Source organism: Pundamilia nyererei, unplaced genomic scaffold (genome assembly GCF_000239375.1).
Source record: "Pundamilia nyererei isolate P.nyererei 1_Seehausen unplaced genomic scaffold, PunNye1.0 scaffold00329, whole genome shotgun sequence".
NCBI classification, from domain to species: Eukaryota; Metazoa; Chordata; class Actinopteri; order Cichliformes; family Cichlidae; genus Pundamilia; species Pundamilia nyererei.
This window is the reverse complement of record NW_005187730.1, coordinates 34,579-55,339: the sequence shown is the minus strand read 5'-3', so window position 1 is coordinate 55,339 and position 20,761 is coordinate 34,579. Positions and strand designations below refer to the sequence as shown.

General features: G+C 41.2%; 1 protein-coding gene across 10 annotated transcripts in view; it reads left to right on the top strand.

The window, feature by feature from the left end:
- The window catches only part of afdna (afadin, adherens junction formation factor a), a 116,128-nt gene that overhangs the window by 71,517 nt on the left and 23,850 nt on the right, over positions 1-20,761 (top strand). For all 10 annotated transcript variants that reach the window (XM_013915593.1, XM_013915595.1, XM_013915596.1 and 7 more), the window contains 6 exons: positions 11-154; positions 274-472; positions 996-1,102; positions 5,823-5,903; positions 20,166-20,231; positions 20,320-20,393. In XM_013915593.1, coding sequence (XP_013771047.1) covers positions 11-154; positions 274-472; positions 996-1,102; positions 5,823-5,903; positions 20,166-20,231; positions 20,320-20,393 — 671 coding nt within the window. The remainder of the gene's footprint in view (positions 1-10; positions 155-273; positions 473-995; positions 1,103-5,822; positions 5,904-20,165; positions 20,232-20,319; positions 20,394-20,761) is intronic.

Genomic DNA, 20,761 nt, shown 5'->3' with positions numbered 1-20,761 from the left:
TCCCTTCCAGGCCACCACCCTGCTGACCATGGATAAATACTCCATGCAGGATGTGCAGACCATCAATAACACTTGCTTCAAGCTCAACTCCCTGCAGCTTCACGCCCTCATGACCAACTACCACTGTGCCCCCGATGAGCCGTACATCCCACCTGTAAGATAAACGGCGTCTTTAAACATGTGCAGCGTTTTTATTGGATTAAATTAGATGAAACTGGAGTTATTCAAGTCAAACTTATTTTTAGAAACTTCTGCTGGTTTCTGTGTGTTTAGGAGCTGATAGACCACGTGGTGGCAGTGGCGGAAAACACAGCAGATGAGCTGGCGAGGAGTGACGGCAGAGAGGTTCAGCTCGAGGAGGATCCAGACCTCCAGCTGCCCTTTCTCCTTCCTGAGGACGGCTACTCCTGCGACGTGGTGCGCAGCCTCCCCAATGGCCTGCAGGACTTCCTGGAGCCTCTCCTGCAAAGAGGTAGAAAGTCAAACTATATGTGAATAAGGAATGAAGTCATATAGGAAATATATGAATGAAAGCCTTCAAATAGGTTTATGTTTTATGAGAATGTAAACGACTTTGGTTGAATATGAGCAGATAATTTTTCCCAGGGTTTTTAATTTGTTTTTATTGTCATTGTTTTAAATAAAACCCTGTATACCTAAAGGAAAACAAACATTCATTGAATTATGTTTCATAACTGTGTGTTAGTTCTGCTATTCTGAGTTTTATACCTCCTGTTTTTAAAGCTATGAGACGTACAACGAGTTTAAAGATGTTATGTTGGGATTTAAGCATCTTAAAATAAAGCAGACCAAACAAAAAGCATCAGTAGCTGCTGCTTTAAAATAAGTTTGGTTGCTTTATATGCTGTATTGCTACACTCGACAATTAACGTTTTCTTATTGTCATGGTTTCAGAAAAGCTGCTCTGAAACAAAGGTTATGATCACTCTACTATCAGTGACATTATTTCTGTGTGCGTCTGTTTCCTCTGGTAGGTTTTTGTAGGTTAACGCCACATCCACGTTCGCCCGGCACCTGGACCGTCCACTTCGAAGGAGCTGACTGCGACAGCCACTTCTCCGCTGCTGACAACTCTGAAATGGTACGACGTCGACGTTCAGTCACTCTCTCGCCACACTGTGCGTGCGTTTATTTATAGAGTTGTGTGTCAGTGCAGTGGGGCATCCTGGGTAAATTCGGTGCCACAGAGGAGACTTTGCAGGTTTAGTAATGCTGAGTCACAGAGACTGTGGAGACTGAAGTCTAAAGTAAGTCTGACAGCTAAGACAGCAGAAAACAAGACTAAAACTCAAAGTGGCTGCAGGGTCTTTGATGGCTGCAGAGTGACTTTGGGAAACTGTTCTTTTTTTCAGCACTTACATTTTCATGCTGCGCTCTTGCTTTGAGTGGATGATTTTCACTGAGATCCCATCCACTTTGCGCTGTATGCTGCCCAGACACGCCTCCATATTGTCAATAACGATGAGCTGCTCTTTGATACAAATATCTAATTGGCTGATCACATGGCAGCAACTCGGTGCATTTAAGCATGTCAACATGGCCAGCATGACTTGCTGAAGCTCAGACTGAGTCTCAGAGTGGGGAAGAAAGGTGATTTAAGCAACTTTGTGACCTGGTTGTTGGTGCCAGACAGCCTGGTCAGAGTATTTCGGACTCTGCTGGGATTTTCCCACCTGACCATCTCTGGGGTTTACAGAGAATGATGTAAAAAAGCAGAAATATCCAGTGAGCAACACTTCTCTGGATAAAAACGTCTTTGAATGCACAAGACATTAAACCTTGAAGGAGAAGATCACACTGGGTGCCCCTCCTGTCAGCTAAGAGCAGGAAACCGATTCTATAGTTCAGCACAATTTGACAGTAAGAGACTGAAAATTTGCTTCTGGTCTGATAAGTCTCAATTTCTACTCTGACATTCAGATGATGGGGTCAGAATTTGGCCTAAGCAACATAAAAGCATGGATCCATCCTGCTTTGAATAAGCATTTCAGACTGGTGGTGTCAGAGAGGTTTTCTTAGGACTCTGCACACCAATTAGTATTAATTCAGCATCGTTTAAACACCACCGCTGACCACGGCCACAGTGGTACCATCTTCTGCTGATTCCTTGAACATGACAGTAAGTTGTCTGTACTCATTTGGCCTCCGAAATCACCAGATCTCAATCAAGTAGAGCACCTTTGGGATGTGATGGAACATGTTTTCCAACAAATTTCCAACAAATCTGCAGCAACTGTGTGTTACTCTTGTGTCATTATAGACCCAAATCTCTGAGAATGTTTCCAGTATGCCAGTTCTGAAGGGAAAAGTGGTTCCTGAAAGGCATAAATACTAATGTGGCTAGTGTATACATTTTAATATTTCAGCTGTGTTAATAAACTTCATCTGTATGTTTCTTTTTAAAGACAAAAATGACAATAAGTAGAGGATTTCACAGAGTTTGGACAAGAGATTCAGGGTAGCTGAGACTAGCAGCCAAAAACAGGTGAAATTCCTGTGCAGAAACTGAGCTGTAGACAATTTGACGGCACGACTGTCATAGTTTGACTATTTTTAGACACGTTTAAACCTGGAGACTGCTTTGATTTGAGTCCAGAGGGTGTGTGTGTGTGTGTGTGTGTGTGTGTGTGGGTGTGTGTGTGTGTGTGTGTGTGACCGTGTCTGTGTGTGGTCTCTCAATCTGAATGCAGAGATTAAAGTGACTTCAGAAGGATCTATTTACTTTTCATAAGACACACACCAAGACACAAGCGCACACACAATTTAATCAACACTAATCACGCTGCTGAAGTTGGGGAGCCCAGAGCAGTAAATGAGAGACTACTTTTACTTACACACACACACACACACACACACACACACACACACACACACACACACACACACACACAGAGCCACTTCCTCTGTAATTGGTCTGTTTATCCCTACTCTACTATTTCATGACTGTAGTCTCGACTGGCGTCTCACACAGCACACGCGCACACAGTGATTAATGGTGTGTGTTCAGGCAGACTGGTGGGTCGAGCTCTGCCTTGTCGACAGTTCTTAAGCGATCATTACAAGACCAGCTCTGCTTTGCAACCACTTTAGTGTCAAAGATGTGATATTGTTTGCTTTTTATGTGTATAAATGTATAAACTGGATTATGTGGAAAAGTCTGATACTAAATTACAAGTGGAATAAGGAGATCCTGCAGTGATGTTTGAGCCCATGCTGTTGTACAGTATGAAAAATGACACAATATTGAGTTTTATTCAGTTAACGTTCAGTGACAGTTGCCTCGGGGTGCTTTATACCATTATGTAAAGACTGAAAAGTCATTAACCTGTGTGCTGCACTTGGTAACTGTGGAAAGAAAAACTCCCTTTAAACAGGAAGAGACTTGGATCAGAACCAGGCCTCAGGGAGCGGTGCCAGTTTACCGTGACTGGTTTAAGGTTTAAGTTTTTCCTAAGACCTTAAAGTCGTTAACCTCGTTTGTTTGTCTGATGAATAAACATGGGTATCAGTTAAGTTTAATTAATTTACTTGTGTTTAGTACAGCGGCGTGTCACACACAACCTAATTGTGGGCCTGATAATAACCTGTACAGGGCTTGAATTCCTCTGGACCCAAATCAAAGCATCTTCCAGGATTAATTCCTGTGGAGATATCTGCACGGAATTACAGTAATCTAATAATGTTTGGGCCACTGTTGCATTAGTGTGGAACAGCTGCAGCCTCTCTCTGCAGCGCTACAGGAAGTTTTGCTAGCATACACAGACTGGCTACAAAGGTGTGAACTTGAAGCCGTGCAGGCAATGACCGCCGGCTAAAAAAATTTAAATCCACTTCAACTGATGAGGAGAACGCTGAACACCAAACACGGCGGCATTCCCAGTGAAGTTAACGTTAACAGCGTTAGTCCTTAGGATCCAGATGTGTAACAATAACATTATTAGGGTGGAGCAGCAGTTCAGAGAGATTCAGACTAACCAGCTAATTTATAATGAACAGAGCATGCCTTTTTTAATACGCATGCATAGATGTGACAAAGAACAGGGACAGGAGACATAAATTACAGCAGTATTGTATTTACTGGAGAATGACAGACGGTGAGGTAAGAATAGGACAACAGAAAACTTCACAAGTAAAGTTTTTGGAAGTAAACAGGAGCAGTATTTCATGATTATGATCAAACAATGTCTTTTTCCCATAAAATATTTCAAATCTAATTGATTCATTCATTTTCATTTACACACATACATTTTCGTTTATTTGTAACTTGGAAAGAAGAAATTGGTGACTTCACAACTGACTTGGGTTGTATTAGAAAGATTAGAATTGGAAGCTTTTATTGATATTATATAATGTACAATGAAATTGGAGCGCAGCAACAACTTAAGACACAATGAAGAATAAACATTTGGTCATTTATGCAGTAAATACATAAAGTGCTAGTACTCAAAGTACTAGGTATAAAAATTGCTACATATACTAAAGTATATAAAAAGTACTAATGTTTAATAAGGTTAGGTAGTCGGGTAACAAATATTACACAGTGATTTACCAATAATCTAATAATCGAATAACTCGGGTGTAACTCGGGTGTACTTGGTACATTTAGAGAAGAGGTGTTGAGGTTTGGAAAGAAGCCCTTCCTGGGTCTGTGTCCTTGATTTGCCAGAGAGCAACAAGTTAAACAGATGAAGGCCAGGATGTGAGGGTCCTTCAAATATGTCTGCTGAAGGAGGAGGGATGTTTACAGGTCCTGTATGGAGGACCGAGCTCAGCCAGCGATCTCCTGAGCCGTGGCTCTGTTTCTATCTCCTCAGCAGTCTCAGGAAGTGAGGTCGTCTCTGTACCTTTTTTTTTCTTTCTTTTTTTTTTTCTTCTTCTCGCCTGTCTCTGTACCTTTTTAATAACCATTGGCAGCTCAGGTGTTCAGAAAGTACCCAGGAATTTGGAACCTTCTCCACACACGGATCACTGATGTAGGGCCACGTCTCGTCAGTGAAGCCGAAGAGGGTTTTTTATTTTTGTTTGTTTCGGGTGTTCTTGGTCAGGTTGTACCTCAGATCTGAACTGTTTCTCTTTATAAACTTCAAGCAGAAAGTTGAATCTGTTTTCTAATAGAATTCAGCCTGATTGAGTGGGTATGCAGCTGTAATTTTAGTGTACGAGTTGTCCTCTTGACTTGAGGTTGTTGTTTTGTTTGTTTCTGGGTGTTGCTGCAGTTTGAAGCGCCAGTCAGCGACATGCAGGACAACAACACCAAACAAAAATAGACAATACGATGCAAGCATATTTTTTTTATGAGTGTGACATGAGCTTTTGGAGTATCCTCTGTCAGAATATTTTTTCATCATGTGGGAAACCTCGGTAGCTCTCTCTTTCTTTGTTTCTCCATCTTTCCCCACCCAGTCACCCAGCCCTGCTCAAATGAGCCCTGCTCTGTGTGTGTGTGTGTGTGTGTGTGTGTGTGTGTGTGTGTGTGTGTGTGTGTGTGTGTGTGTGTAGCCATGAAGTGGTTTTCATTCTTGACTTGGTTCCAGCGACCACAGGTTCCTCTGCGGTCTTCCCCTTCTCCCCTTTATCCCTCCTTCAAGCCTTCCCTCCCTTTTCTCATCCCTCCCTCTTTTTTTCTTCTTCTTCTTTTTTTTAACTCTGCATTCTCTCACTATTCTCCTACATGTTTCAGACGAAGGGAACAAGCTAAAGGAGAGTTGAGCTTTCCTCAGGCCTTTTTCCACGCATTCGCTCACAGTGAGAGGTTACATCCTCGCTTACAGTTTGTCCTTCCTGTCCATCTCTCTTTTCAGCCAATGAGGAAAGAGCCGGAGGTTGTCACAGTAACCCTGAAGAAGCACAACGGCATGGGCCTCAGCATCGTGGCCGCCAAGGTAGGAAATGTCACCTGGAAGTTTGTTAAAGAGTGAAAGTCAAACTTTGGCAGCTCTGAGATGTTTTCAGTTTGTTGGGGATTATTTATTTTTTAAAATTTTGCAGGAAACTTTTCCTAAAAATGAAATCTAACACTGAAAAGTAAACGACTGGCATGCATTTGACAGGAAACCCCAAAATAACTTGGATGTTTTTATCGTGGCTGTAGAGATGGTGTGTGTGTGAGGCTGAGCGACACACTGCTGACAGAACAGGCTGCTGTTTAAAATAGACTCCTTTCACTGTTGAGTCTGACAGCAGCGCAGAGACTAAACAGCAACACTACAAAGAAACTTCTGGATGAGCCCCGGACAAAAACGTGCTCTGTGCAGTTTGCTGATTTAAGGGAGGGGATGTGGGGCTGTGCGGTGGGGCTAATTTAACTGTAGATCATTGTCTGTCCGTGTGTTTGTGTTACCGCACCTCTGATGTGTGGACCAAAGTACAAAAGTCCGCAGATGTCCGTGTAAGATGCAATTTTGGCTTACATACACATAAAAGTATTAATTTAATAATCCAACAAAAGATACATGAACAGGAGGTTTACACACTTGGGCATATGTGAATATCCAGGTCCTTAATTTGTTGCATCCATACACCAACACAGTGGATTTGAAATGAAACAGTTTGAAGTTCGGACCTTAAGCTTTAATTCAACTGGCCTGACAAAAATTTTGCATCAACTGTTTAGGAATTAAAGCTATTTTCACACCTTGTTCCCCATTTTCACAAGACCAAAAGTGATTGGACGATTGACCATGTCACAGCCATAAAGAAATTCCAATTTCCAAGCTAATTCCAAGCTTACAAAACACTTTAAAATAAAGTAACATTAATCCGTGTTAATTTTGTGCTTTGTGAGTTTGCCCTGCTGTAAATCTCTCACGCAGTCATAAAGTGCGAGCAATTGTTGTAAATCGGTGTGTGTAAATCACCTGACATGCTCAAGTCAGTCAGGTAAACAGAGTGTGGGGCAGGAGTTTTGACGTTGCATCGTATAGTTGTTTTTCATGAGGCAATGATAGGATTAGATAACCAGGACTTCTTATGGAGAGGTTTTGTTTTGTAGCTGTCAAGTCATTTCATTTTTGTCGTTGGATTGCATGCAAACTGCTTTAGGGAAAGCACGAATCAGAAACTTCCGAAGTGTAAAAGAAGGTCCGAAGGTTGCTGCTGCAGACTGATAAGCAGTTTCATGTGCAGGTGAGGCTGGTTCCCTCATTATTTTACAACAAACGGCGCAGGCATAAAATCTGAAGTTGAATCCAAGTGTTGAGTTAGTATTTTACAGCCTTTAATTGTATTTTTTTTTAGATAAGGACCAATGAGATGCCAGTGTGTCACAAGACTTAAACCAAAATAAAGCTTTCAGAGAGTTGGCAAAAACATCAGGAGTGGCCAAACAATCAGCGAACTGGTTTATTGTTTGAAGAAGGATTGCAGCGACCAGCTCAGCAACACCAAAAGACCTGAAAAACTACAGGGTCACTGATGTTTATTGAAAACATAACTACTGATAGAAGCAGCAAGATGAATTGAAGTGTATAGGACTACTTTCCCAAAATGATCAGATTGAGCTTCACAATTCAAAATGATAACGGCCCAAAGCACACTGTTGAACCAACACAAGCCAGTTTTCTTAAGCAAAGGCAGGTACCTGATTTCAACCCAACAGTACATCTGTTTCACTGGCAGAAGATATCAAGAGGCGAAACACAGCTTTTGGTGATGTTCATGGGCTCTAGACTTCAGCCACTGAGACAAAGGGTTTTCATCCAACTGTTTAAAAACTATCCTTATACTTATTTTTTATCACATATTGATTGTTTTGATTTCTAGTTTTGCAAAGAGGAAAAAAACTACAAAGTATATGTTGATGTCTAACAAATTATGGACCTAACTGTACCTGGAACGCCGTCCAAGAACATGCAGAGGTTCATTTTGGTAGAGAAAATGAATGTGGCTTGGATACCTGCTCAGTATGGATGTAATAAACATGTTGCTTTGGCTCCAAGTTTTGAGTTACTCATTTTGGCCACTGTCACCTTGTTGCTAATGCCCAGATACTGATTGTGTAGATTCTTGCTTGTTAGTGCCAATTAACAGAAAATGCTAAACTTTTTTGGACTGTTGATCCACACAGTGGGCCACCAAATTGGACAGACTGTCACAATTCATTATTTGATGGTTGTAAACATGTTAATTTCAGCTCTGAGGCGTAGTATTTTAACATGACACATTTACATTAACACTGGAGGAACTGCAGCCGCAGAGGCTGCTGTTTAGTAAAATGTAATGACTGTGACACTGAGCTACTTCAGATGAACTGAAAATTTAAACAAAAACACTTCGAAACGCAAAACACTTCATTCAAGTCCTGGAAAAACACAGTTGCACAACTTGAAAACAATTAAAATGTTAAGTCTGCTTCCAAAATAGTTTATATAAGCTCACCGCACATCACAGGGAGGCTGTAATGTGAAACGTGGAGTATATTCAACTGACATCATCGTCCAGTCCAGTCTCGTCTCCACTGGTTCCCTCTAATCTTACATGTCACAGCCATCATCAGGCGACTCATCCTGAGTGTTTCATAGCAACAAGAAAAGGCTTCGCTACCCTGTATCTTTCCTAATGTTAGTAAGAAATCAACTCACTGGCTCGCTTTCTTGAATTTAAAAAGTTTTCTGACTTTTTTTGAGCTGCAAGCCAAACATGAACCGATGCACAGCATGTACCTCAGAGCCCCCAACAGTGTCCGACATGGTTTTGATTATAATTTGAAATGGCAAAGAGAAGTGAGACACAGTTGGGTGTCCAGTTTGACTAACAAGTTTCCTTCAGGGGCAACCCTTCACTTTCAGGCCAGACAGTTACATAATTCTACATTAAGGCCGTTCCATCACCAAGATTTCCTCCTAACTGGGTTCCTCGTTGTACTGTAGCTTATCTTGTACAGAACAGCAGTATCAAACCAGTATACATCCATGCAAGAGGATATGAGTAGATAAGACTACTACGGTTTGCTCTCTGTACAAAACATAATGATTTTCTTTCTTTCTTTTGATTGGAGCAAGTTTCCTGCTTAAGGCGAGAGCTTTCCTGTGTGTGTGCAGTCTGACTCTGTGTGTGTGGATGGGAAGAGTGGGAAGGAAGGATGTGCTGAGGAAACCTCCTTGCTCTGTTTATTTTCAGAGCTGTGTGGATGTTTGAGAGAGTGGCAGAGATGTGTGTATGTGGGATGGGAAAGGCAGGTAGAGTGAATTTTGTCAAACAGATGCCTAAATTCTCTGTAAACTGGGCTGAGCTTTGTCCTATTATATAACTCAGAGTGTGTGTCTGTGTGCGCGTGTGTGGTATTTGCCTGGTGGAGCTGAAGCAGCGCTCCACCTCAGTCCGACCAGCTGGCGTCCCAGCCGACACTTCACCTCTGGACCGCTGTGTGAATTTGCTGTTTCTTAACAAACACTCTGCAATTAGGACGCCGTGGAGGAATTTGGGAGCTCTTGGGAACATTTGAGGAATTTACTGCAACACACACTAGACTGTTGGGCAACTTTTAAAATTTTTTTATTATAACACTTTTTCTATATTAAGATTTATTCTTTTTCCCGGTCAAACCTTTGAGAATGAAGAGCGGAAAGATTCCTGCACGTCTTTGCTTTACATACAGGAACTTTTTTATCCCGCATTTCTGTCCGTAAACAGTGATTTTTAAAAGTTCAGCTCAATGGATTACGCTCAGTCTGTGTAATTGCTGGGAGGTTTTAGACTTGTCGGTTCATGTTAGCAGGTTGATTCGCTCTCTGGGATTTAAAAAAAAGAAGGAAAGAAAAGGAAAAAACAGGTGTGTGCAGTTGGTGCGGGTGTGTGTGTCCTCCGCTGTGGATGTCCCCAGTGTGAACTGGTCTGGATAACAAGCAGCTGCAACATGTGGTTTTCTGTGGTGGGCAGGAAAGACCAGGTAACTGCTCTTTTTATGTCATTTGTGTCTTTTAAAGGCAAAGAGACTGTTTCTATCTGCTCTCTTTGATGTTATTATAAATTTAAAAAAAAAAAGATTTGAAAGGTGGTCTGTAAGTTTGCATCCATGTAAACCCGATTAAGACTGTTGCGTTTCATGTACGATAGACTCGCTCTGCTAAAATGTTGACCTTACTGGGGTTTTTCCTGGCTCAAATCTCACTGTTTGATATACAAAAAAAATAATAGGTGTACTTCAGTAAATTAAATACCATCATAATGTACGTGAGGGAGGAAGTTTCCTTTTTCCTTTTGTGCTGGTAACAATCTTTTAGATGGACACGAGTAGTCCATGAGTATTTAGTGTTTATTTAGAAGCACATGCTTGTGAAGCAGCTGGTTGAATATTCCTGGATTTATCGAGTGCAATGGCCTGCTGGTCCATCACTCTTGGCAGTTTGCTGTCAGTGCCGTTCTGTCACTGGTTAAACAAAAACCCCTGGTGTTTTTAATAGAAGGGAAAAAGAAAAGGGTAAAGTGCTCTTCAGCCAGATTTAAATTTGTGGCCTGATTTAAAATGTAGATTCTAAAAGAAGACTCCTTAATCAGATTTTGCAGAAATCTCCATAAATTTTAAAATATTTTATTAGACTTGAATTTCTTTTTTGTGTGGTGGGGAGGGGGTCTGACAGTTCAGCGCAGTTTAAATGTTAGATAAGAATTCTGGTGTAAAATGGGAATATTAGCTCATAAAATCTGTATGTTGAATCAGTGATTGCTCTGTTTGAACTCTCAACCTTTACATGTTGGTCATTTTGTTGGAGCCCTTTGTCTCTGTGGAACAAACGTGTGGAGAGCAGATTAGCATCCTTAAAAATACTACATCAGTCAAACCCACACACGTGTGTTTTATTGTATTGTGTTTGTCTTCCCTCCGGGCAGCTCCCAGCTGCAGTTGAGGAAACACTCGCTCCCCTCCTCCTCTTCGCCCTCCTCTTGTTGTCCATTGGTGTGTTTACTCCTTTATCAGCGAAAGAAAGGAACAGAACATCCTCTCTGTACAGATTTAAAAACACCAGATAATGTTTGTGTTGTGTCGTAATTGAGGATTCCCAGAGACAGGACAGTGTTTGATAAAGGAGAGCTTTTCCAATCTCCAGTCAAAAATTCTGGTCATTTATACTGCTTTGGTTGATACATCCCATCAACTGTTAAAGTTGAGCTTGGTTAACGCTTATGAGGAAATGTCTCAATTTTCAATAATTAAATATGTATATTAAAAATGATTAAATGGTGGAGGTTATAGAATTTGTTCACAGTCCTCTTCAGGGGTTTTGTGGTTCGGTCCGAGTTAATTTAAAATGTCCTGTTTTCAGATAACTGAATGACCGAATTATTTTGTCAATGCAGGCCCTTAACTACCATCAAAACAGCGAACACACTCGGACCGTTTACCAAGCAGCTGCTCTGCACCGCTGACCTTTGGAACCACGATGTTCTCTGATGAACTCTATTATTACAATTTTACAAGAAATCTGAAAAGTTAAAAGCCAGAAAGTGTCTGGTTTAGTAGGTGAGCTACTGTGCTCTCATTGGCAACTTCTGGCCGTCACTCATACCTTCTTCTGAAAGGGGCGGAGCCTGCAGCTGTTACACTTCGGTCTAAAAGTTCAGACACTCACACAGTTAACATTGGGGCTCAAAACCAGAGGTGTGATTCAAAAAAATGTGTGGTATTTTGGATGGAAAGTTGAAATATACATTGTGGAGACGTGTGAGACTAACATTAAAAACTAAGATTTAAGCTCATGCCAATGATACCTTGTTATCCCTACATTACTAGGAAAGTAATTTATATATTTTTTTCTTTCAAATGTTTTGCTTTTTGTGTGCACTTGCAGACAGACAGGGAATAGAGGTTTAAACAGTTAAAAGTTTGGCACTCAAACCAGAGTTATGCGGCTTGAGAAATGAGCTATAAACTGAAAAGGAGGAGGATTGAAATCTGTTTCTGCAGTGTTTGAAGCTTTAGTTGTGTGTGTTTGTTTGTTAGCTGATAGAAGCGTATTGGAAGTGTAACAATAGCATGAGAGCGTCCCACCTCTAAGGGCTGGAACAATGAAAGGATGTACTGCACGCACACACACATGCATTCGCTTTCCTGTTGGGCAGGAGGTGTTTACGAGGTGTGGAAGGAGAGCGTTTGTTCACCTTGGCGCTCGTTATGAAATCTATGTAGTCACATTTTGGCACATCTGTGTGGGGAAAAACTGAGGCATGCTTGTAAAAGGCTAGGGCTTTTTCATTGTTTGTCTTTTGCTTATTTTGTTTACATTTTGTCGTTTTGGTCTTATTTCAGCATTTTGCTTTTTTTTAAATTTGAATTGCATTTATTTCTAGTGCCGTATGTGGTCTGTTGGATTAAAAACAAAAAATAAATACATAAATAAAATGAAATATTTTTTTGGTAAATCTTTAGTTTGGTTACTACAGCTTCTGCATTTACCACGTGATGTATTCAGGCCCCAAACTCCATTTTTATCCTTCTGCAAAATCACTGGAAAATAGTTCATCCATCCTTCAGCTGATCCATCCATTTATCTGTCTTTCCATCCATCAGTCTAACAGCTGAGCCATCCATGCATCCTCCTGTCAATCATCTTTCTATCCGTCAGCCGATTCATCCATTTATCTTTCCATCCATCTGTCTGTCAGCCAGTCCGTTCGTCCATCCACCCGTCTGCTAGCTGATCCCTCCATCCATATATCTGTCAGTGAATCAGTCAGTCAATCCACCCATCTTTCTATCTGTCAGCTGATCAGTCCAGGACTTGTTCTTTTTTTTTTTTTTCTTCTGAGTTTTGCAGTTTAAAATGCTAGGTACAGGCACTAGTTGATACAATTTGCAGTCATTGTCTGATTTTGTCCATTCCGCACCAAATTGCACCAAAAAGCACACCCTACTACCAGCAGCAATAAAATACTTTTCTGGAGCTGAAATATATGCATCTCACCATTATTTGAGACCCTGAACTTCGTAGATATACGTAGGATAATCTGAGATGGACAGAACAAAATCCTTGAACAGTTTTTGAGTTACCAGGGTGCTCTGACCTGCACATTTGACCTTCTATTTCACTACTTTCCCATCTTCCATCACGGTCTCTGTTTAATACAGGGGTAAGAGATCAGCCATCATCTTGGCTTGTGGGTTACCTACTATAAACCTGTTGAAGTCAGCATTTTTGTATTTATTCAACAATCGCAAAGGTTTAGAAATGTCTCTGTAGCAACAGGCGCAACAAAATTTAAATCAGAGAATTGGGAACAAACAAGTGGACAGTCTGTACCTGCCCAGGGAAGGCAAGGGAAGAGACTTAATCACCTAAAAATGATAAAGCATACCTGCGAGGGTGAGCTGAGCATAAATTCCTCTCGTGGATAAGTGGTTTATAACCTCAGTCAAGCTGCGGAAAGGTTGACATGCTTTCAAACTGTAAGCTGTAATTTTGGTATGCTGCCAGCCTGCATTAGCAGCAGTTTGTGTCAGATGTGTATCAGACGTACGTGACTCGTGTGTTTCTCAGTGTGAGTCAGCCACAGAATGGCTGAGGAGAAAAATGTCACATCACTTTGAGTCGTATTTATTTTCCTCTCTTCAAGAGGAGCGATTATTACCAGAGACATAAGTGAGAAACATGGTGCCTAAAGAGTAGACTAGAAATCTATTGGAGGACTCAGCAGCAGGAAAGTTGGTGTAGAAGGATAACTTTCAAAGAAAGAAGCAAAAGCCTTTTAAAACCTTATTTTTGGGTAAAGCCGTTACCTTCATTGCAGAAATAATTAAAGGAGGAAATTTGATTACATTGCATTTACCAGATGCACAATACACCTCATTTATGAGCTGTAGAAATTGTTATATATCACAGCAGTCCTACCTCTATAACAGACAACGCTTTGTTTTTAGTGGGTTATCAGCTCACGTTAGACGCCCAGGAAGAATGAAATTGTGGGCAGAGGAGAGCTTTTGATACTTGGTGTTCTTTGTACAAGTCGAGGACGGGCTTTTCTTCTTTAACAGGTGTGAGTTCAGAGAGATTTTGAGTGTGGAGCCAGCAAGGCCACCCTCGGGGCACTGATGTTCAAGCTCATGTTTGTTGTGTGGCTAGAACTTGTAAGACAAGAGCACCTGACAGGATTACATTGATTCATTGTAGGTTACACTGAGAAGTGTGACGCATAGCAACAGGATTTGGAGTTGGCTGAATATTAAAAGCTGGATTTTCCATAAAGGTTGAATTTGGAAGTATATTTAAGAGCAGACTTCTTCGGGTTGTTTCACTCTAATAGAGGTGTGATGTCTTAAAGGTGCGCTTTATTTGGTGTGCGAGGGTTCGTTACAGGACTAAATAAATAAAGGGTCTTCAGATATTTCAGTTATTCTTATGCATCTAAATTTGTGTTGATTTGTTGCCAATGCTTGTGACAAGCAACACACCTCAAAATTAACAATTTATAGCTTAATTGTTGCAACAAACCTGCTGTTTGCATTTGCTCGTGCATGTTTCAACCTGCCTGTGAATTTGCAGTTGGCCTGCTCGTCTTCTCTGTTTACACAACAGAGAGACCGTGACTCGTATTTGTAATCAGTACGTTTAACAGAGTTTTGTTTGCCTTTTAGCTTCTTATTAGGATTTAAGCTCATCAGCTAGTTCTCATTTATTTATACAAAAGAATCCACCTGGATAACATCGATCTCTTTTATATTTTTTTGCCGCGGTGCAATTTCTTTTCTAATGTGTCGTATTATCTGATGTCTAGCGCTCTATAGCTACACTAGAGGCCAGGCTGAAACGGTTAGAGATGAGGTTTCAGGTTTCAGCACTTCCAGCTCCTCCCAGGTTTTCCAGCACACTGAAGCATAAAAGGAAAAAACATCTCAGTTAATTAGCTGCTGTTTGTGTTTCTATTGACTCACTCGAGTTGGTTTCCACCCAAAAATGCAAAGTATGCACCCTTTACCTGCCTCTCCAGTCTGAGGCCTTCACAGCACGATAAAACTCTGTTACATCCCAGCTCACTAGGTTCAGAGGCAAAAAGGTAACCAACCACAAGGAAAGCGGTTTAGACTGAGTCGTTTATTTAATAGATTTTATTAGTAGTCATGTAAAAGGGAACCAGAAGCGTGGAGCAGGAGGCTGCTGCTCAAGCCAAGCACCAAATAAGTAAAACAAAAGGTGATTGCTAATGGAAGGGTCTTAGCTAACGTGTGCTGTTGTCATTAAGAACAATATTTTTGAAAAAATGAAATCCAGTGCTTACTGGCCCACCTACTAAAACAAAAATGACATAGGAAGTGGCCTTCCTAGCAGACAGCACTTAGTGTTTGTCACACTACAGTAAAAATGATGGCATCCTCATTATAGTCTTTTACATTTTGAGACTGATTGTAGGTAGTTGTGGTGACCAAGAGGTTACTTAGAGCTTGCGGGTGTTGTGCACTCAACCCTGGGCTGCAACATTCAGTGACAAGGCCCAGGACACCTGTCTCCAAACAAACAGGGTCTGAGTTGGCGTGTAATCCCTCTGTAATCCCCCTTCGCACAGGTTTGCAGATAAGTGCCAACAATAATAATAATAATAATAATAATAAAGTACCTCGCTTTGCAATGGGAGACTCAACCTAACTGGTTGCCAACTGGTTATATTCTGGGACCAGACCGATTAAGTATGGCAGCAGGTGGGCATTGCAAACAGTTCCAAGTGGAGCGACCCAGGTCCATAACTGCTCTGCTTTTAAAAGTGCTTTATAAATAAACATCAATAAAAGTGTAAATATAACATTTGCAGTGAATAATGTTTCTGCCTCTGCCATTCTTGTGAATGTCTGCACCTCCACTCATTGCAACTCGTCAGTTGATCTCTGACCTTTACACATCGACTTCCACAGTAGCACATCTCAGCTGCTGTACCTTAACTACTTCCTCAGTCTGTGTGCTGCGTCCTGTACGTGCTGCTGTAGTCAGTTGGAGTCATCAGACACGAGCTGATGCCGATGCTGCCCTTCTGAGCCCCGCTGTAGGATCCTCTTATCTTTCCTTAAAAAAAACAAAAAAACAACCCATGATATCCTCCAGGGATCTAGGGAATTCCCGCAAGTGTCTCTGGGCCTCATTCTGGATCAGTGCATGAGGGCCTGGCTCCGTCTGAAACAGACGCTCTTTTAATGTCGCCTGTAATGTATAACAGACATGAGACAGTCAGAATGATTCACTGTCCTCCTCTCATCTTAATGTCAGTCACAGGAAATTCGTGCCTGCATGAATGCAGCCTCATTATCTCTCTCTCTCACACACACACACACACACACACACACACACACACACACACACACACACACACACACACACACACACACACACACACACACACACACACAGAGAGCTGAAACCTTGTGGCTCAAATGGCTTCAAGGCCTGAGGGTCTGCGCTGGAGAAACAAGAACACAATGTTCACTCAATGTTAAGTGCATATTTAAATGAGCTAGTCATTGGAGTAAAAATAGGGAAAATTATGCACTTTTAAAATATACTAGTAATTGTCATGCATAAGCTCTAGACTTCAATAACAGGCTTTCATCCACAGTCCACACACATTTGGGCAAAATATGTGAAAGCTCTGGCATACATTCCTCTCATTTAGAAGACGGGGCAACACAAAGGCCTTTGTTACTTAAAAGCAGCTACATTTCATTTTTTATGTCTCCACATACTCAGTTGTTTCCTTCTGCAGGAAATCATTTATAGTCAACAAACGTCTCAGTAACAGGCGCTCTGGTTGACCTGCTAAATTTCGAGGAAATATGAGCTACTTATGGTAATCATTGAGGCAATGGTAAAGTAAGAAATTTTCAATTTGCTGCTTAAAGAGTTAATTAAATTTCCTTTTTTTCTGGCCTGTTTATCCAGTGTGCAAAGCCCTGACCTCAGAAAAACCAGATAAATAGCAAAATAAAAATTTGTTTTTGCTTTATTTTTCAAATTCATTCTCTGACTTGTGAGTTTTGCAGTCATTGTGGCTGCTTTGGTTTCTCTCTGATGGCAACAGTAGAGATGTGAGGGCTTGATTTCATCTCCTTACGCTCCTTGCGGCATTGATGGGCCATTAAAATCCTAAGTTTCTACATGAGAAACTGGGACTGTTGTGGAGAGCCGCACCGTTGAGCTTATGAAGAGCTAAAATTGAAAAGACCGAGCAGAATTATGTTGAGATTAACGGCGGGGTTCTCCAGTCCTCAACTTTAGTGCAGTCTAGCAAAATCAGTACTTGTGTGTCTGTGCATGCAACAGAGGATAATGTCACCATAGCCTGCAACAAACCTGAGTGCTAATTCATCGAAGGCCAAGATGGGCTGGTGATGTGCAGCCCTAAATGGGTGAATAGCACTACAGGCCAGAGGGAAAACACATTAACCTTTGATTTTAGGGTAAACTTGAGCGTTGGAATGTCTCCATTCCTCCAGGTGTTTGTGGTTTGTTCTGCAGTCTTTGTCTTCTAAACCACAGCTCATGAATCAGTTCATAAAAGTGACCTGCTATCAGTGAGAGCTGTTAACCTGAGTGCAACCCCTGTTTTGTTTTTTTTGTTTTGTTTTTTTCATAAGACGTGGCTTTACACAGACACACTGCCACGTTGCCAGGTCTGACAAATGGCAGCAATTAGAAGTCTTTTTAACCCACTTCACAGTTTTATGAGTGACTTTATAGTCGTGCTGTGATTCTTAATGTGGAGGTTGTGCGTTTGAACCTTTCTTGTGATGTTTTGGGTCGCCTTTAAGCTGTATTTTCTTAAACTGGCTTGAAAGTATGAAGACTTGTCTCCAGTCTTTTATCAGCAAGATTGTCAGATATGTTTTCTTTGCTTCTTAAAAGAAAAAGAGAACATTTCTTAATTTATCCTCACTTAAGAAAATCCTGAAGTGCTGGCGGTGGAAAATAGTTTCATACTTTGCACAGCACGATCTCTACAAAGAAAGACTGCTGAGATATTTTTATGGTTTCTGGTTCAACAGTTGCACAAACTCCAAGGATAAACATGCGTTGATGGTAAAGAAAGCGTGTGATAGCGTTTGATAGTAAGCCAGCGCTCTCCACTTCACAGGAAAACTACACATACAGTCAGAACGCGTCGACAGGAGCTCTGGGCTTTGTGAGCACACTGACACTAGCACGTGTTTGTCCTCCCCTTCTTTCGTTTTGGAAAAAAAATCTTTGTTGCTATGCTTTGTAAAGAAAAGATTTGACTTAAAGAAAATGTTTTGACACAAACTTAATCTGTGCTGAATCCTGTGGAGAGATGTGATTGTTTTTGCTGTAAATATTACAGGCGTACAGCAAAGCCTTTGAGTGTGTTTGACTGCAGTAAATGTCTTGAAGAGTTTCAGTTTGACATGTGAGTGAACTTGCTATAGTTCAGGAAATGACAGCTTTGTAATCCAGCCTGGTTCTGTTCAGCATCAACTTGTAGATCTAAATGTGTGTTTAATAAAAACCTGCTGATCCTGGACTCCTACCAGGTCCAGACCTTCAGTCACCGTTTCTGTCTCAACACATTAGGATTGGACTGTATAACAGTTCCTTCTTGAGATGGATGTTTTAATTCCCTGACTTTCTTGGCTAAGATAGGCAGGTTGAAAAAAGGCAGGACGGAGACACACTTATGAGATTAAGTACAGCTCTGTGCAAATGTTTTAACCACTTGAGATGTTTGCATTCTTATCCCTCATGCTACAACATCAAGGGAGCATCTGATCGTCTAGAATTCATCATGAGAATGAAACTGTCTTCTTCTTCTTCAGTTTTATTTACTTTATGTAGCTCCAGTTTACAACAAAAGTCACCTTAAGGCAGGGGTCAGCAACCTTTAACACCCAAAGAGCCACTTGGACCCGGTTTCCACGCAAAAGAAAACACTGGGAGCTGCAAATACTTTTTGACATCTAAAATGAAGATAACACTGTAATTATTGTTTTTTACCTTGATGCTTTGTGTGAACAACTAAGGTGTGTTGCTTATGAAACCCATGAAGTGCTACAGAGAAAATTATATTTTACCTGAGCTGCACCCGCAATCACGGCTCGCCGCCTTAACGTCTGTGCTCTCTCTGCTGTTGTGTTGGCGTGTGTCGGGCTGTGAGCTGCAAAGCTACAGCCGGCTGTATGCGTACAGCAACTGTGTGTGAAAAGCATGTTCATGCAAACAGCGTCGGGTCTGCCGTGATATGTTTACAATGGGACTTCTGCTCCTGAACCTCTGCGCACAGCGTCTGCAAATCAGGGCTGTACGAAGTCACTTCATCTTTACGCAGGACTGTAAGCTGTCATCTGTGAGGCGTGAGCGGTGTTTGTTTTTAACATAGTTCACGGTGGAGAACAGCTGCTGACATAATGTGGATACAAAGATCCATAATTGGCCCATCTGGGGCTGAAAGTCTTGATATATGCACGGCGTTGCTGCGGTTACACCGGCTTCTGCGAGTGTGACGCTTATTTTGAGCGATGAAAAAATAATAAAATATAATTTTATTTTTATATTTCAATATCAAAATAATCTTCCAATTTAGAACTACAAGTTAAAAAAAGAACTAACATAAATAAAATACACTTCAGCTACATACTGCGGAGCCGCAGTATAAGGACTAAAGAGCCGCAGGTTGCCGACCCCTGCCTTAAGGTTTTTTGTTGTTTTTTTTGTTTTGTTTTTTTTTGTTTTTTTGTTGCAGTGCATGGACTCCTGAGTATTAGACAGAAAATCCCAACAATTAAGCAAGCACTTGGTAACAGTGGGAAGGAAAAACTCTATTTTAAAAGGAATCAGGCTCAGAGAGATGCAGCCATGTGCTGTGACCCCAGGTTAATAACATGTTGTGGTGGCACTTAAATGCATCTTCTCCCAGCCTGAGCCTGTAGCAGCTCAAATGAGTTCAGGATCACCCGATCCAGTCATAACTTATAACCATTATCGGATGAAATGAAAATTATAAATGTACCGGTACTCGTATAGGGCCTTTCTACTCAGTTTGAGCATTCAAAGTGCTTCCCTACTTACAGTAAATAATTGTGGTAATTGTATGTGTCTGCTTTTTGTGTTAGGAATGAATCGAGTTACTCGATAAAAACTGAAGCACTTATGAAAACCATTCGCTTTTTCACCCGCAGGTTTATGAACATTATACTTACTGTGTTTGGTTTTTCTCTGCAGGGTGCTGGTCAGGAGAAGCTGGGCATCTATATCAAGTCTGTTGTCAAAGGCGGAGCAGCTGATATGGTCAGTATGAAAACTACGACGGAAAACAGGAGAAAGAATCAGGATGTGATCAATATGTGTGAGTGTGCGTCTGTTTGTGTTTACACAGGATGGTCGTTTGGCGGCAGGTGACCAGTTGTTGAGTGTTGATGGGCGGAGTCTAGTCGGCCTATCGCAAGAGAGGTGAGAAACTTGTACAGCAACATTTTTTTAATCCACAGAAATAATTTGGGAAATCCTGAGCACACACGAGCAAATTACAATTTTATGATTGACCCCAAAGAAGCAGCAGGGTGTAAATAGTGTTTTTCTTTTTATATATTTAACCACCTACCGCGCTGTAGTGACGCATTTATGGTCACGAGATGATGAAACTGACATTTAATGTTATTTTAGGAGCAGAAAACATTCAGCGGCACGTCAGCATGATAATTTACTTTTCACCTCAGGGTTAAGACATCCTGAGGTCGTTGCATCCCGTTGGTCCTTGTAAACACACGGATTTTCCAGCACGTCTGGAACATGCAGCTCGAGCAGAAAAAGGGTGTGTG